At 54.6% G+C, this 16,803-nt stretch overlaps 2 protein-coding genes across 4 annotated transcripts in view; one reads left to right on the top strand and one right to left on the bottom strand.

Annotated features, from left to right (window-relative positions):
- LOC144934408 (low-density lipoprotein receptor-related protein 2-like) overlaps positions 1-11,191 on the top strand; it is a 103,243-nt gene extending 92,052 nt beyond the window's left edge. For 2 of the 3 annotated variants that reach the window (XM_078860132.1, XM_078860131.1), the window contains exons 65-81: positions 176-304; positions 910-1,041; positions 2,062-2,193; positions 2,300-2,443; positions 3,212-3,383; positions 3,776-3,904; positions 4,470-4,690; positions 5,392-5,571; positions 6,031-6,153; positions 6,670-6,757; positions 6,895-6,959; positions 7,493-7,631; positions 7,777-7,906; positions 8,952-9,029; positions 9,668-9,805; positions 9,919-9,993; positions 10,607-11,191. In XM_078860132.1, the coding sequence (XP_078716258.1) occupies positions 176-304; positions 910-1,041; positions 2,062-2,193; positions 2,300-2,443; positions 3,212-3,383; positions 3,776-3,904; positions 4,470-4,690; positions 5,392-5,571; positions 6,031-6,153; positions 6,670-6,757; positions 6,895-6,959; positions 7,493-7,631; positions 7,777-7,906; positions 8,952-9,029; positions 9,668-9,805; positions 9,919-9,993; positions 10,607-10,675 (2,144 nt within the window). In that variant the 3' untranslated portion in view covers positions 10,676-11,191. The remainder of the gene's footprint in view (positions 1-175; positions 305-909; positions 1,042-2,061; positions 2,194-2,299; positions 2,444-3,211; positions 3,384-3,775; positions 3,905-4,469; positions 4,691-5,391; positions 5,572-6,030; positions 6,154-6,669; positions 6,758-6,894; positions 6,960-7,492; positions 7,632-7,776; positions 7,907-8,951; positions 9,030-9,667; positions 9,806-9,918; positions 9,994-10,606) is intronic. The other variant, XM_078860133.1, reaches the window with a different exon arrangement.
- A 154-nt stretch (positions 11,192-11,345) lies between these two features.
- Positions 11,346-16,797, bottom strand: AARSD1 (alanyl-tRNA synthetase domain containing 1). Its single transcript, XM_078860144.1, has 11 exons — positions 16,628-16,797; positions 15,004-15,132; positions 14,647-14,806; positions 13,825-13,882; positions 13,535-13,691; positions 13,184-13,431; positions 12,979-13,045; positions 12,601-12,692; positions 12,425-12,479; positions 12,188-12,282; positions 11,346-11,883 (listed from the first exon to the last, which is right to left on the bottom strand). Exons 1-11 carry the CDS (start codon positions 16,664-16,666, stop codon positions 11,745-11,747), a joined length of 1,239 nt encoding a protein of 412 aa, XP_078716270.1. The 5' UTR covers positions 16,667-16,797; the 3' UTR covers positions 11,346-11,744.
- Positions 16,798-16,803: the final 6 nt, after the last annotated feature.

Raw genomic sequence — 16,803 nt, 5'->3', positions numbered from 1 at the left:
GCGTGTTGAAATTCTTTCACGCAGTACGTAGCCAACCGTGTTAATCGGATGTGGGAAAGTCCTAAGGGAATGGACTCTGCCGCATAAATGTCTAATTTCGAGCACCGGCTTATTCGGGATGGACTCGTGCGAGCGATGACTCACGAGCGCTTGGTGCTGCTGCTGCTCCCGCCAGGTGCGGCGCCCACGTGGAGGCCGTGCGGCACCGGCGAGTACAAGTGCGCGAGCGGCCGGTGCCTCCCCTGGAGCGCCGCCTGCGACGACCACGACGACTGCGGCGACAGCAGCGACGAGATTGGCTGCCGTGCGTGCTCTCGGCCCATGGGTTCAATCCTCGGGTCGCCGCGCAGGGCAGTGGCGTAGCTGTCGGGGTGTGCGCGGGTGATGCAACTGCACTGGGGCGCCCGCAGGCCGGAGAAGAGGAACGCGCGATGGGCTACGAGAGAGCTGGGGGAGAAATTGGTCAGGGGGATCTGTTTCATGCCTTACGCCAGGGCCCATGCCAGCCACGCCACGCCACCGACTCGCAGACGGTCCTCATCCATTCTTGTGTTCAACCACTGCATTGCTGAGCACAGCAGCGCTTCGCTTTCCCCTTATTTCCTCGCACTGCTTCACTTTGGGACACCCTTCCGCTGTCTCTTTCCCCCCCCCCCCCCCCCCAAGTTCTCGCCCAAAATTCCAGAAACGCGTTCGTCGTTCTCTGCCGCGTTTGAACGTTCCCGCTCGCTGTCACCGACCGCTTCGCGTGACGGGCCTCGGGGTCCCAGGATCCACGACTGTCATTCTACAAAAGGCTGCTCTAGATTTTCATTTTTCCAGCTCTGTGTTATTTTCACTCGGCTCTCCCCGTGCCCTGCACTCGAGTGACGCGCCTCCGGGCCCGTGCGTTGCGATGCTCGTCCGTAGACCGCGGCGTGGCGCGGCACTGCGCGGAGAGGATCTGCGCTCAGCTCTGCACCAACTTGACCGGCGGGGGCTTCATCTGCTCTTGCCGGCCCGGCTACACCACCAGCGCCAGCAACAAGAACGACTGCGAGGGTGAGCCCCACGTGCAACAACAACAGCAGCAGCAGCCGTTCGCCACTAAGTGATGGTGACGTTACCACGGCGCTTGTGCCAGGATAGGTACACTTGGAGGCCGTGTCAAAAAGACAAAGATCCCCCGTATAACATTAACAGACTGTTGGGGCGAGTGCTGTTATCGAACACCTATAAAGGCCGGCATGGCACACGAGCAGTGGGTGGACAGCACCATGCCCGGCCACCTTTGTCTCCCCTGTGGCGATGTTTACACACCACACCAAGTGCTCATTTGAGTCGACGTAGGGGAGGCACAGGGCTGGTTCATCACTGGTGTTGGCCGTGGGTGGGAATCAAACTCGGGTTGCCGGATTCGTAGTGCAGCGCACTAACTGCTACACTACCGCTGCCCACTCACGCCCACTCACTCAGCCACACACTCCCACACACACTCAAAGACTAAGATCCCCCGTATAGTCTTAACCTAGGTGAGGCCCAAGACCGGTTCAGATAATTGTCACTGGTATTGACCGTGAGTGGGAGTCGAACCCGGGTAGCCGGGTTCATAGCGTAATGTGCTAACCGTCACCCTACCGCTCCCCACAAGGCCGGGTCAACACACACATTCTCATACATTCACACACATACACCAACATACGAAGACAAGATCCCCTGTATAGCTTTATTCAAATAATCAATCATTCATTTGTACGGAAAGTCCCATTTAGTCAGTTGCCCAGTGAGTGTGCGAGGGAGATCCGTGGTGCATCAGCAGAGAATGAGAGCAACAATGGAACAAACAAGCACTTGATTACTGGTTCTGAAATGACTCATCAACAATTACAGGCTTGGGTGACAATTTTACTCAGGTAGCTGAGTTTATAGCGCAGCGCACTAGCTGCTACACTACCGCTCCCCGCACGTGTACGCAATCGCAGACGTGCACGCGTGCACACAGTCGGCAGTGCGGCCCTCGCCAGGCCAGTTCATGTGCCGCCTCGTGTCCCTCGTGCCCACGTACTCGTGTGCTCGCGTCAGATGTGGACGAGTGCAACGCGTTCGGGAGCTGCGCCCAGCTCTGCAGGAACTCCAAGGGCTCGTTCGAGTGCTCCTGCACGGACGGGTACCGGTTGGTGGGGCACGGCACGCAGGCGCGCTGCGCCGCCCACGGTGAGCGGACGGACGCGCACGCACGGGCGCACGCACGCGCTCACACACTCACACGGTCCCGCCGGCTCGTGCGGTGTCGGCGCTAACGGACGGTCGTGGCGCGCAGGCGAGGCCCCGCTGCTCCTCCTGCCGGACGGCGCCGGGATCCGATCGTACAACCTCTCGTCGGGGACCTTCCGCGACCTGGTGTCGCGGCGAGACGGCGTGCAGGCGCTGGACTACGACTGGGACCTCAACGGCACCGGCGCCAGTGGGTCCCGCGCTACCCACTACGGCACCGGCTTCACGCTCGCAGCTTGCGGGTCGTGGGGGATAGTTGATCATACTTCACCACACCGGTCATTGCTGGTTGGTAAAGGCCAGCAGCATAGACGTGGAAACATAGAAGTGCAGTATAGCATTTTGTTGCACCACCCACTGCTGCCCACCACGCTGTCATTTCAGAAGTAATCTAAAGGGAATCAGACAATTTATCGGCAGCACAAATGCTTGAAGGGGCATGTTTGATATGAGAGCAGAGGTGTGCAGGTGGGAGGGAGGCAGGGCTGGGATGTTCCCCTCTTGATAACTTCTACTAGTTTTTAAAGGCTTGCATGGTCTGGATGGAACCACCATATATTCACGAGTTAATTCATCCGTACACCCACTCAGGGTGGTTAAGATCTGCAGACTCCGCACTTCTGTGCGTACCTCGATCCCGGCTGCTTCCCTTGAGTGAAGGGCCACTCGCTGTGTCTGCGCCACGGTTGTGGAATTCTCTACCGTTGGACATTCGTTCATCCGATAATGTGGATACTTTTAAGTCTCGTCTGAGAACCACGTCATGTCAAGGCAGTTTATTCTATGCAGCTTCTCCGTCTCTCTTGGACTTTCCTTATCCTTATTCTTACAAGGCGCCTTACAACTAAATGTAAATTATTATTATTAACGTCCGTATCGTGGGGGAAAAATCCATGCAGCATTTGGAGAACTCCGTTTCACGCTCAAAATGGCGTGCGGTCTGCGCCGGGTCCGGCAGGCATGTTGTACTGGACGGAGCTGGGCGCCGGCAACGGGGCCCCGGGCTCCATCAAGCGCGCGTTCGTACCCGCGGGGGCCACGGGCGGCGCGCTGGGCCCCGCCGTGGCGACGGAGCTGGAGACCGGCGCCATCGTCCAGCCCGGAGGCATCGCCGTCGACTGGGTTGGCAGGTCGGGGCCGGAGCGCGATCGCCGCGTGACGTGCACGTCGCTCTCTCTCTGAACAACTCGTCCTGTCCATCGGTGACCCTTGCCGAGAGCCAGGGGATGGCTCGCTCGTCATTCATCACCGCAGCTTTTATTGGCAGTGGAATGAATCACAGGAGCACTGTAGACACGAATAATAGTGACGAATATCTGACACTGGGCCTCCCCTAAGTCGACTTAGCCATAAATGAGTACCTGGTGCTCTGTGTAAACATTAGTACTGGGGAGACAAAGGTGGCTGGGCATAGTGTTGGCCACTCTTTCCCTCACGTGTAGTGCCGTGCTCACTAACAACACTTGCCCGAATAATTATTTCAAGGCTATATGGGGAACCTTTGTGTGGGTGTGTCATCTAGACTCCTGTACTGGACGGACGAGGGCGCCGGACGCGTGGAGGTGGCGCTGCTGGACGGGCGATACCGCACTCAGATCGTCTCCACGAACCTACAGCAGCCATCGGCCATCGCCCTCAACCCTGTGCTTGGGTAGCCCATTCAACCCATCGACTCATCACACCATCGCCCCACTGACTCATCACACCATCGCCCCATAACCTTGGTCACCCCATCATGCTATGAAACCATTGCTCCGTCACACCATCACCCCATCACACCATCATTCCAACACCCCAATAACCCTGATCGCCCCATCGCCCCATTACCCCTGTCGCACTTCCCGAGGACCACGCTGTACACATGCAACACCAAGTGGAGTAGTTGTGCGAATGTATTCGGATAACACAACCACCGTGCATCTGTGCTGCCGGTATCGGGTGATGGGGAAGCGGGTAAATACGTGTGCTGAAAACTACGCGATACGACACGCAATTTGAATTAACAAAGCATCTAATTGTGATCATGTCTCAAATCGCTGTACGAGAGCGGAGCTCGCATTAGAAGATGGGGCAATGATGAGAGAGGGTAGCAAAGGGCAAACTGCTGCCGTATGAGAGGTGATGAGGGTGACGACAGAGAAGTTGTTAGCGCACGACCCTGCGCCCTGGGCCCTGTGGCTCCGGGTCCTCACGTGTGCCGTCCCGCCCGTGGCCAGGCTCATATTCTGGGCCGACCGCGGGGAGCGGCCACGCCTGGAGTCGGCGTGGATGGACGGGCGCCAGCGGCGCGTGCTGGTGTCCGACGTGCTGGGCTGGCCCACGGGGCTCGCCGTGGACGTGCACGCCGGCGGGCGGCTCTACTGGAGCGACGCCAAGGAGGACGCCGTCTTCTCCGTGCGCCACGACGGATCCGACCGCCGCACCGTCGCCTCCGGGGGTCCGTGCCCGCCCCTCTCATGTCGCCCGTGTGCTCCCGCAGCCTACTCGGTCCACGCTCGCGGCTGCTGAAACCTGCCCTTCGTTGAGGCCGTCCACCAGCTTTTCTTGAGCTGGAGAACCTCATGGGTGGAGGGCGGTCGAGGCGTTGGTCACAGGCTCGCGGTTGCATCAGATCGAATTCTACTGATGAGGATTGGGGATAGGATGGAGATTCGCTTGGGGGCTTTTGTCAGCGGGGACCCCGAGAAAGGGTGCCCACTATGGGGCTTTGCCGGGAGGCACTTAGGGGTTGGCATGGGAGGGTGGATGCTGTCACGCGCTGTCTCTGCGCATGTTCCCACACCTGACTTTTGCCTCAGACACAGCGGTTGTTAGTTTCACACGTGTGATTGGCTACGTGTGTCCGCGTCCTTGGATGTCACGAGAGACGCATTGACAATGCTTGTCCTGGACACCTGAGGACTTAAATGCAGTCACGAAGCCCGAGAACCATGGTTGAGGATTCGCGATGCGGGAAGGGAGGGATGGGTTCGGTCAAACATCACGCGGCGCTCTCGGGCTCAGCGAGTCTGCGAGTGCCGCCTTATTGCGACGTGGGCGAGCTCTCGAGGAAGTGCACGAGGCGACGCGCCGCGGGATCGCGCGCGTGCGCCTTCGGTCCGCGTTCGTGACAGGCGCATGGCGTCGGCGGTGGCGCAGGGCTGGGCGGCCCCATGAGCCTGGACGTGTTCGAGGGCGAGCTGTACTGGACGACTCGCGAGAGCAGCCAGGTGTGGAGGCAGAGCAAGTTTGGCCGCGGCGTTCACACCAGGGTCCTCACCGCCTCCCCGTGGCTCACGCAGGCGCTTGTTTACCAGCAGCACCGCTACCCGGCCCACGGTAAGGCTGTCCTCCCGTGCCCGTGCAGAGTTCGTTGACTGTTGCGAAAGGCGGCCCTGGAGGTGGCCGGGTGGGTCAGAGGTCGGAGCACCGCTCTGGCAACTGCTGAGGTCCTCAGCCGACACGGGTTTATCGTGTCGGCCCGGTCACCAATGACTACAATAAAAAAACATCGCATAAAAAAAATTACGTGAATAAAATAACGGTTTGACTGCTGCATGACTAACATGTATAATTTGGCAACGTGCGTGGGCAAGGGCTGCCCCCTACTGTGTGGATCAGAGGTCACTTGAAAGGATCTCAGGGTTAGCTCTGTGGTGTCCGTTTGTGCGGGCTGCTCTCTCACCACGAGGGTAGCGAGAGCACAGCGTGGAGGCTTTGTCTCGTGACACAATGCCGCGGCACAATCAGGATAAACTTGGTGAATAAAAAAATTACTTCTGTCCGTTGTTGTTGCAGTGAAGAATCCGTGCGCCAACAGCAGTTGCAGCCACCTGTGCCTCCTGCGCCCCCAGGGCCACAGCTGCGCGTGCCCCCAGGGCTCCCACTTCCTCCCCGGGAGCTCGACCCAGTGCGATGCAGGTTCTCTTCATTCCGCTGCTGAAACACGCACACGCATGCCTCGATACTTTGAGGTTGCGCTCGGAACAATAGCTGCAAGGTGCGTTGAGAAAAACTCATGCTCGAAATGGCACTGAGAGACAGCAAGCAAAACACATGGATTAAGAGAAAATGTGCACTTTACGTTCGAGATTTTGACTTAAAAAAAGTAAAGGGGCTTGAGCGGAGCATGTCACTGGAAGGGATGATGACCAGTCGGTGAGAATCATGACGGAGTGGCAGCCAACGGACGGAACACACCCGAGAGTATGTCCACTGCGGAGATGGAGTGATGAAATCAGCGTTTGTGCAGGTGCTGGGTGGATTTTTGCATTCGCAGGAACAAGAGCATTGGCGATGGCTTGGGGGAGGCCTTCATCCAACAGTGAATTTATCCGTGCTTGATGAGCATAATTATGATACTAGAGATCGTGTTTTGTGTTGGTGGTAACGCAGTTTTTTCTAATTCAGAGTTTTGATTCACGTCTCCGGCCACAGCCGAGGTGCCGCCGGTGATCCTGGAGCTGCCGTGCCGCTGCGTGAACGGCGGGACGTGCGACGCCCGTTCCGAAGTCGCCGCCTGCACGTGAGTGACCGCCCGCGCTGCCCCCCGTGCCGCGCGCCACTCGGCTCCGTCTCCGCCCTTCTCTGCGTTAAAATTTTCTTCCACCAGCCATGCCCGCCATCGCGACTCTGCCACCCAACTATCCTCCCCATTTTCAGATGCCCCGGAGGCTACGTCGGCCGCTACTGCGAGATGGCCAAGGTCCACAGCGCGCCGTCCAGCGGTGAGCTCCCCCCGTCGCTCGCGAGGACGCCGTGCCACCTCGGCTTGCGCCCGCCGCACGATGCGTCTCTCTTGCTCGCCGTCAGTGGCGTAGCCGTCGGGTGTGCGGGCGGCGCGACTTTACCCGGGGGGCCCTATGGGTAGGAGAGGAGCACCGCGGAGAGCGGCGAAGAGGAGAGATAATTGAACAGGGGTCCCAGTTTCATTGCTTGCACCAGGGCCCGTGCCAACCTCGCTACGCTCCTTATTGCCACGCATCTATAGATGCGCCCATCGTGTCTGTTTTTAGGCTTATTAAATGACATCTGTAATCTTGGGCTAATGTTTTTGTTGGGGAACAGCTTATTGTTGATTGGTTCACGGGTGATGTTGTGCGTGGGGTTAAGCTTTAGGCGTAGATTGAAAAGTATGGCTGTGGATAGGCTGAGATTTAGGGAAAGGGTTAGGGTCAGGTGTAGGGGGTGCGATTTGGTGGTTACAGCCGTAGGTTTCGTCTCCGGTGTTTGAGAGCTCGTGTCGGTGGTGCTGACGCAGCGACGCTGGCGGCCGCGCTGGCCGTGGTCATCACCGCGCTGCTCGCCGCGCTGCTGCTGGGAGTCTGCGTGAACCACCGCCGCAACGGCCTCTCCTTCCCCTGCCTCGCCTTCCGGCCGCGACTGCCTCAGCTGCCCAAGTGAGTCAACGAAGACCGCGGGCGCCGGTACCGCCGGTGCCGCCGGTGCCGCCGGCACCGCGCTGCCAGCGCAAAGCGACGCAAGTCGGCGCCGGCTTTTTCGTCAATTGAATTGCTTTCGTTCCGGGTGCTCGCGCGTGGGCAGGTTGGGACGGTTCCTGAGGTTTAAGGACGAGGACGGCGGAGCGCTGTTCCGGCGCGGGGCGGACGTGCGAGTGGAGCTGGGACCGGCGGTGCTGCACGGGGACGCCGCCATCGACGCTGCCATGCAGGCCGTTGCGTCACACGCTAAGCGCTCGCGCCTTATTCTCTCCGCACGCGCCCCACAACGTTGGGGGATTGCAATCGTATTCTTGCATGGTGCCCGCTAAGGGAAAGTAACCTTAAAGAGCTTCACAAGATAATTCACAAGTCGTGTCTTGAGTAAAATAATAATCTGCAGTATCACGCGTAAAGGGGAGTATTGGTACTGCATCGCGCTGCGAACCCAGCAACCTAAGTGTGATTCTCAGCCACAACAAACGAGTGGTGAGTGATGTCTGAACTGGTCCTGTGCCCCCCCCACCAAACCCTTCGTTGACCCCTCACTGACCGGCATTATAAAGTATGGTTAAACAACCCCCATGACTGACAAGGCATGGAGAGGCCTTCATCCAGCAGTAAATTGACAATAACAACATTATTATCTGTATATAATGAGCGAGAGGTTACGAGCAACGATTACTTTTCGCACCATCATCGCATGAACACGTGTGCCAGTACAGCATCAGTGGGTGCAGGCTGTTCCCATGGTTTGTGTCGCATGCCAGTCCATTCGTACTCTCTTATTTGGCTCCGGACTGCTCGACTCGCGTTAAAAGTAATGCCAAGAATCCCCCCCCCCCCCCACCATCGCTGACTCTTGAGACTGCTCTACTTTCTCGGGAAAGCAATGTGGTTTTTTTTCTTCTTAAACAAAATAACCTCGGTCTACTCGACAACACTTCAGATTGCAGGATGATTACTTCTAAATCTCTGGTGCCACTTTGGGTCAGATTACACGCCGATTCATTTTTAAGCTCTTGGAGCTTTTTGGCCCCAGGGAAAAACGGTGTGGGGGGGGTGGTTGGTGGTGGGGAGGTGGGGGGTGGCATGCGTAATAGAGCACGAAAGCCGATCCGCCCTGTCTCGATCCACACGCAATTACTGCCCGTGGGGGCCCCCGCGATTGTCGCCCATGAAACGGACACGTCACTTAAATCGAGGGCCGCATGGCTGCCCACTCTCCGGGTCTCGGTATTCTGGGGAACGCTAAAACTCGACCGTTTCCACCCCACGCAGAACGAAAACTTCATGTCGACGGACAAGCCGGGCATTGTGTTCGAGAACCCACTGTACGGATCCCATCGTCCCCCGCAGGTCTGTATGAGCGTGACCCACGGCGGGTTCAAGGTGATCACCGCGCGGCGGTGGTGCACGCCTGTAATCCAGCACTGTGGAAAGCGGGGGTTGGCGGATCACAAAAATGTCACGAAACTCCCTCGCCATGGGTACTGAGGTCGTGGTTTGCCAGGAGGCGGTACAGCAAGTGATTGTGTTTCCCTCTGTACGGGGATAGCGTGTTTCCCCACTCGCACATGTGGGTTTTCTTCCGGCGCTCCGGTTTCCTCCCACATGTATTGACTAAATTGGCTAAAAGCAGCTTTGCATACATATGAAGGACTGAAGAGCTGGGGTTATTGTTGGTAGCGCCGGCTCACCACCTGGCTGCCTTCCTACTAGTCTGGTTCCTCGCGCCCATGTAGTTTTCGCCTCGACAGGGAGAAAAAAATGTGCTTTGGTACGAGCCTAAATTGTTAGTTTAAATGAACCCCCAAAAAAATCCCTCGTGATTAATGCAGCACGATGAGGGCTGTGAATTTACGCCGTGTTTTATCGCATTGCACCCGCTGTTGATGACATGGGAGGCTTGTGTGGTGCGTACACGGCAGCGAGACGTGGGGGGCAAAGCGAGTCCGACCGCCCACTGAACGAACGCTTCGGTCTCATTTCGACAGTCGTCCCCCGCCGACCCACCCGGTGCCGCCCGCACCTTCGACAACCCGCTCTACGACGAGGTGGCCGAGCCCAACAGAGCGCCGGCGCCACCGGCCGAGGAGCCCGTGACGACCCCTGGCATCGCCCCCGCGGCAAAGGTCGGGAAGGGAGCGGTCACCGAGTCACACCTCTACATGCGCTGCGTGGAAGGCCACGGTATAAGTAACACACACCCCGACCAACGTTCCCGCATTGTGCCCGTGCCTTGCAGGTGACGCGCAAATGGAAGCGAACCGGAAAGAAAGAAAAAGGCACAACCCATTTTGAAAATCCAGTTTACAGCCAGGTGAGTGTAGCTGGAGCAGAAGAGGTTGTACTCATCGCGGACTGATTCACCGACTCACCCCCCCCCCACTCTCCCATGTGATTTGAGGAATTATCGCTTCACCACACGAGCCAAATTGTAACAGCGAATTTCTCGCTTGCAATGTCAATTATAATAAACTATCCACGAGCATATGAATTGATAATAATCAATGAGTCGTGAAATGCCAAGTCAACACCGCGATGCTGTCAAGCAGCAGTAGAGCAAATAGGACTAGTGTTTGTGATGTACGTGTATGTCAGTTTGAACATGAAGTTGCTTTGTCAGTGAATGGTGCCACACGATGGGCAAGCTGGCTCCAGGGGCATCCGGGTCTTTATAAACGTACCCAGAGGTCATAGTGCAGCGCCTCAATAGCTTGCCAGACTGTGGCTTAGTGTGCCACTTTAACACCACAGCCAAGTTAATGCATCACGTCCCAATTTTCCAGCAAATTTGGCAATTTCATTGGAGAGGATTTCACAAAACCCTGCATCATTTATTCTAACGCCAAATACACACTGATAGTGGAGCCTTGTCGGTGGCCTTACAGCTGTCATCACACCCCTCCATGACCCCTGCCTTCCCCACGTAGCAGGGAACGGACCCTCAAAAGGTGGATCAGGCAGCCGTGGAGAATCCCCTGCCCCTCCCGTTCAACTGAGCCGTGCGGCGCTCGTTGCACCAGTCGGCGGACACAGCTGGAAGTGACCATCAGCTCCGGATGATGAGGACACCGCTTGCAGCAGTCGTCACATCAACCAATGGGCAAAAAGCAATTTGTGGGAACAATGCACAGCGGTTCTAACCGAAGGTACATTACAATTGTATTTAAGTGTGGCGGCCAATGGGGATCGATTAACACTGCAATGTGAATTGTATTTAATGCTATGGGAAACAATAAGAGCTTCTACTGTTGATTTTGTGTAGAACGGGAAACGTTGCAAGGCGCCAAGATAATGAACAGAGCGCAGCATTCTCGTACTGATCATAAAACAAACTATGACTTTATCCTTGCACTGAACTCTTCCCAGATGAATGTATTTACTTTTATCACCTTTTAATATTTGTACATTTTCATGCTGAATTGCAGCCAAATGTGTAGATTTCTTAAGACGTTTCCTGAAATAAACGTGGCCTTGTGTCGTCTCCAGTGATGTAAAATTTAAAACATGGATCAGACATGACTGAATTGTCTTCAGTTTATTTTTGATCACCGTTAGTGCAACCATGATTTGTAAGCGCAGCTTCATTACCCCCCACCACAATCTTCACAGTCCTTTCACATGCAATCTGTGTGCGTGTCTCAGTGCTATTTATTTTTGAGGCTTGCATCAAGTGAAACACAAAAAACCCATTTTATTCATTCAAAATAACAGAAACGGACTTAAAACAATGCACCTTCAATGTATTTATAAAATATGCGAGGAATTCTGAGAGGTAGGCTAATGGAGGCAGTTCTATCCCAGGACCAGATGTGGGCTCTGCCAGAGCCCTTCTTCACACGTGATCAGGGCCCTCCAGGTGAGAAGTGCATTAGGTTCCAGGTAGAGCATTACCAGACCAAAGCTCATGCCACATGCCATGCTGCTAGGCCGCTGAATGAGAAACGTGGGGAAAACCCTACTTGTAAAAAATGGAAACTTTAATATTTAGTGTTGACTATCAAGTCTCTGATTATCATGTCACAGGGAAAGGCTGTGTTCCGGGAAGGTGTACTTAACACGATCCTTCTACGCTTCTGGCGGCCGCTGGGCAGCCACATAGTCACGCACAAGAACCTCGGCCTCAGCTCGCCGGCTCATCTTGTTGGCTTTGCCCTGGAACTTGGGGCCCTTGCCGGCCCCCTTCCCTTCCAGCACTTCCGCCACCCTGCACACCGAAGAGCACACACTGTTATGTCACACTGCACAATTTTAGTTAAAATAAAAGTATTTTGAAGCTATCTTTAGTATCACAACGGATTAAGTTTATTTTCACATTTCTAGAAATCATCAATACGTTTCAATATTAGCTTGTTCGACATGAAGGATAACAATTAACATAAATGAACGAAGCTCTGTGTAAGCACTTGAACATAGCCATTGGCCATTGCTTTGAAATAGTTTAGCATAACTATCACTGTTCGCCTTCTATGCTCTACTACCCAGGAAGGCAGTAGAGGATTGCGTCTTACTTTGGGCCCAGTTCCTGCACGGCTTGCTGTGGCCCGGCCACCAAGAACAGTCCAGCTGCCTTCTCATCCCCCACGCTCAGGAACACCAGCACACCCTGCAGATGGAACAAGAGGGCCAGCGATACAACTTTCTCAGTTTACAGCAATACTGAGAAGGCTCACAAATGAACCCTGTGGGGGTAAATATATTTAGAATATAAAACGGGTTTCAAATTCAGAACAATTTGAATCTCTTACCTCGCTTGAAAGTTCGTTTGCAATTATATTCATGAACTCATTGTCTCCTTCTTTCCTGCATTACAAAATTCATCAAGCTCATGTTTTATTTTAAACATACCTTTGCCAGGTAAAAAAGGCACGTGATTGCGTGTGCAGTAAACGGTGCATTTAAAATGTAACACCACAAGACTGACCTGTGCATAGAGAACATCCCACTGCGACTGGCCTCCTCGCGACAGCTCTTGGCAGTGAGCACGGCCAGGTCACGCAGCAGAATGGTGTTACTCTGTATCCCACGGGAAATGAACACGAGGGGGTTACCAGAAGCAACAATGGACTGACCATCTCAGTGCAGTACTTACAAGAACGATGCTTGGGATGCTCATGTTTGACATCAGGCCTGAACAAACTCGTGAGGTCTGGAAGACCGTGCACAACGCCACAGGTGCTTGTACCTCTGGATAATGATTACGTAAATGTAAGTTGGGGTTTCTAAAGTTTCTAAATGTACCCATATTGAAAGATGTGAAATTGTAAAGAGGACCAGCCTCCAACTGACTGGTAGGCGTCACCTTCTGCAACAGTTTCGCTTGTTTCTGGAGACGGTCCACAGCCTCCACCTGTTCCTCGGGCCCCACCCTCCAGGGCAAAACAGAGAAACACAAGGTTTAAAACAACTCTGCGGTGAATTATACATTTAGTTATAAACCTACAGGTTAATAACCAGATTAATGGCACCAAATAGTGCATTTGCGGCGTAGCTTAAGCAATGCTCACTTGACGAGGGCGTTCAGAGCCCTCTCGTTCGCGTAACTGCGTTCACAATACTGCAGCACGCGGCTTCCCGCCAGGAACAAAATGTTGGTCTTGTTCTTTTTTCCCTTCTCGGCGCCGAAGATCTTGATTGCCTGTAGCTGGCTGAGGTTGGAAACGTGAGTCCCGCAGCACATGTTGGCATCCACTGCCTTGATGTCGATGATCCTCACAGGTCCCACATGGTCATCCGGCAATCCTCGACTCCGGAACTACCCGGACCCCGTACCGGAAAAGACAAAAAGCCAATCAACATCAGTGCCCACACTTAACAGTGAATACCAACCACCCTCCCATGCAAGGCGCTGCAATCACCTGTGCCAGCTCTGGATCATCCGCCTCGTAAACGTGGACTTCTACGGGAACGTGCTCACGGATCTTGGTGTTGACTGCGAGCTCCAGGTCACGAAGTTGCTCGGCCGATACACTCGGCGTGTCCAACTCGATGCTCGACCGCTGCTTACCCAAGTCCCTTCACCACCGCGGGCAGCACGCACAAACACAATGAAGCATGCCAATATGGTTGGCCATTTTTGCCAGTATAGTCGTTTCAACTTAATTTCAGTGCAGTGAGGGTAAGAAAACTTGATATTTGCAACAATTACCAAGATGTTGTTTTGAACCCATACATGGAGTCTGCCAAGGCAGTGACAAGGTGCTGCCCTGAAAATGGAGAAAAAAAATGTTTAGCTGCCAGCATATATATACTAGCCTTTTACCCGTCCAAGGACGGGTGTATTTCAGTAAATCTGAAACTTGCAAGCGAAAAGCAGACTGCGACGTGATATTCATTGCATCCATTCGTGTGCAATTTGTAAGGGCGTGGTGACACAGACTTATTTCATTTTAAGGTTATAATCCCTTGTTCATCGTGACATCCTTTTTACTTCTATGTCTCAATAGCGTTAAGAAGATCGCGTGACGTGAGGGTTCTGCCTTTGAGGTGAGGGTTGTAAGTTGACGCTGAGGAGGAGGGAGGAGGCGCCTCGCCCCCCCCATGTTGAGTGGCATCACCCGCTAATTAATATTAATGGTGGGGGTGTCCATTTGGAAGACGTCACCTCTTCATGATTGTGGGAGGCTGTTCGATGTGGAGTGACATCACCTTCTCATGATTATTAATGAGGGGGGGGTGCTACATGTGGAGTGACGTCACCCGCTCATGATTATTGATGAGGGGGGGGGTCCATGTGGAGGACGTCACCTGTTCATGAGTATTAATGAGGGGGGCTGGCCGATGTGGAGTGACGTCACGCGCAGGACACAGACATTCTTGGCTCATTATAGTAAATGTGGGACGTCTTTCGCACCGTACGTAGCCAACCGTGCTAATCAGAGGTGCGGAAACCCGCGAGTGAAGCTACATTGACCACAGTGGCACAACGCTTGCACGACACATTGTTCGTCCCATTAATGAGCAGTCTTACCAGAGTGCTGTTGCATGTGGTCAAAGCGACGCGCCCAATCAACTCGCAGATCCACGCTCACCCCAACCTCCAGGGGCGACTCCACGAAGTGGACAGCATCTCCACCTTTCCGCGTCACTCGCAGCACCGACAGCCCATTAATGGTGCCAAAGTCATCCGGCTGCAGGGGCAGAAGATGGGGGGGGGGGGGGTGGTTCATCAACACCACGCCAGCTCATTTGTGCGGTCTGTCGTATGAGGTGCGCAACCAAACGTTCGTGAAGAGCGCTTTGGGTGCTTCTTGGCTGCACTGCCCTACACAATCGTCAGCCACAGGGCGTTTTGGAAGGCGGGCTTCAATGCCGTCCCTTGCCTCACCTGGCCTCCACCTTCAGGGAACAGGACGGTGTCCTCCAGTATCACCTCGAAGCCCTCAATTTTCTTCTTCTTTCCGTTGGTCTCCGTGTGCAGCACGGCGGGCGCGCACGACCGCACGCCGGTGGTCAGCTGCACGCGGACCACCACCACCACCACGGCAGCGACAGTTCAGTGGTTTGCAGACAGAGGGCGCCAATACACGCGTTCTTAAATCACTTCACAATATGGAACCTCCTGGTTACACCAGCCCACAAGGGATTATTGTGTCCGTCGTACAGGGAGGGGCTGGGTGGGGAGGGGCTGGGTGGGGAGGGGAGGGTGGGGAGGGGCTGGGTGGGGGGTGGGAGGGGTGGGGCTGGGTGGGGTGGGGCTGGTCACCAGAGGTGGGACAAAGTCATTGTTATGCAAGTCCAAGTCGAGTCGCAAGTCATCAAATTCATGACTCGAGTCTGACTCGAGTCCAAGTCACATGACTCGAGTCCACATCTCATAGGTGGGACAAAGTCATTGTTATGCAAGTCCAAGTCGAGTCGCAAGTCATCAAATTCATGACTCGAGACTGACTCGAGTCCAAGTCACATGACTCGAGTCCACACCTCTGCTGGTCACCCCGTGGTGCCCTATAAAACTCAACGTTTAACCTACTCACGCCGGCTTGTGCCCGCCCTCACAGTCGGCCATATTTGCGGAATACACCACGCAGCCGTTGACCCTGGCCATTCACCGAGCAACCCAACGTTCCGACCAGCTCCCTCTGCTGGAATGTGTTCTGTATTTCTGAATCATTTAGGCTGGAGGAATCCGATGAGCTCTGAAGCTTTTTTTTTCTACAGATGTCCGGTCGTGTGCCCCAACCTAGACGTTGGGTCAAACTGTCTCGGTGCAGCCATACTCCAATTACAAATATGGGCCATACACACTCAAGGATTAGAGACCCCATTTCATCATCATAATCAGAGGTGTGGACTCGAGTCATGTGACTTGGACTCGAGTCAGACTCGAGTCATGAATTTGATGACTTGCGACTCGACTTGGACTTGCATAACAATGACTTTGTCCCACCTATGAGATGTGGACTCGAGTCATGTGACTTGGACTCGAGTCAGACTCGAGTCATGAATTTGATGACTTGCGACTCGACTTGGACTTGCATAACAATGACTTTGTCCCACCTCTGATCATAATACGCAGCACATCATCCACGTGCAAGTCCCACATGAAGATGACGGCGGCGGTGATGCCTGTGATGCTGAACATGACAGGGAAGTGATAATGATGACGTTGATGATGGTACAATTACCGTATGTGTGTTGATGCTGCAGCTGACAATGACTGTAATATGCTAAAGTCACAGTGCGGTGAGTTACTGAACGTCATGATCAGGCCCTTACTGGTGATCGCGCTGTGCCTGATGCCAGTGCAGTGATCGCGTTGTGCCGCTGCCCATCGTGGCCTCATAACGATACGACGATAGTGGGATAATGACGACGATGTTGCTGATCAAGACAGCGGAATGACGGTGATGATGATGCAACACAACACCACATTTACACCACAGACGCGTGCCGCTAATGGGGAAACGCTGTGTTCCGGCGCGGCACCGCCACCACTCGCGTCCTCCTACCTCCTTAAGGAAGCTGTCCTTTTGACACATGAACGCCATTACCGCAACAACAACAACCGAAACGATGGCAAACACACACGGGGCGAGCGAGAGAGTAAAAGAGAGCGAGACGCCGTCTGGGGGGGGGGGGTGCCCAGCTGTTGCGGGCCGGCCGCGACCCGGAACTGGCGCCCTTT

Source organism: Lampetra fluviatilis, chromosome 10 (genome assembly GCF_964198595.1).
Source record: "Lampetra fluviatilis chromosome 10, kcLamFluv1.1, whole genome shotgun sequence".
NCBI classification, from domain to species: Eukaryota; Metazoa; Chordata; class Hyperoartia; order Petromyzontiformes; family Petromyzontidae; genus Lampetra; species Lampetra fluviatilis.
The sequence above is the reverse complement of the archived record's forward strand: the minus strand, read 5'-3'. Positions and strand labels throughout refer to the sequence as shown.

What these genes read in the sequence shown, in the direction of transcription:
- AARSD1 (XM_078860144.1), bottom strand. Translation starts at nt 16,666, where the DNA reads ATGGCGTTCATGTGTCAAAAGGACAGCTTCCTTAAGGAG. An exon ending in GGGTTCAAAACAACATCTTG is followed by an intron (nt 13,692 to 13,824) that starts GTAATTGTTGCA and finishes GCGGTGGTGAAG; the next exon opens with GGACTTGGGTAAGCAGCGGT. An exon ending in GCTCTGAACGCCCTCGTCAA is followed by an intron (nt 13,046 to 13,183) that starts GTGAGCATTGCT and finishes TTTGCCCTGGAG; the next exon opens with GGTGGGGCCCGAGGAACAGG.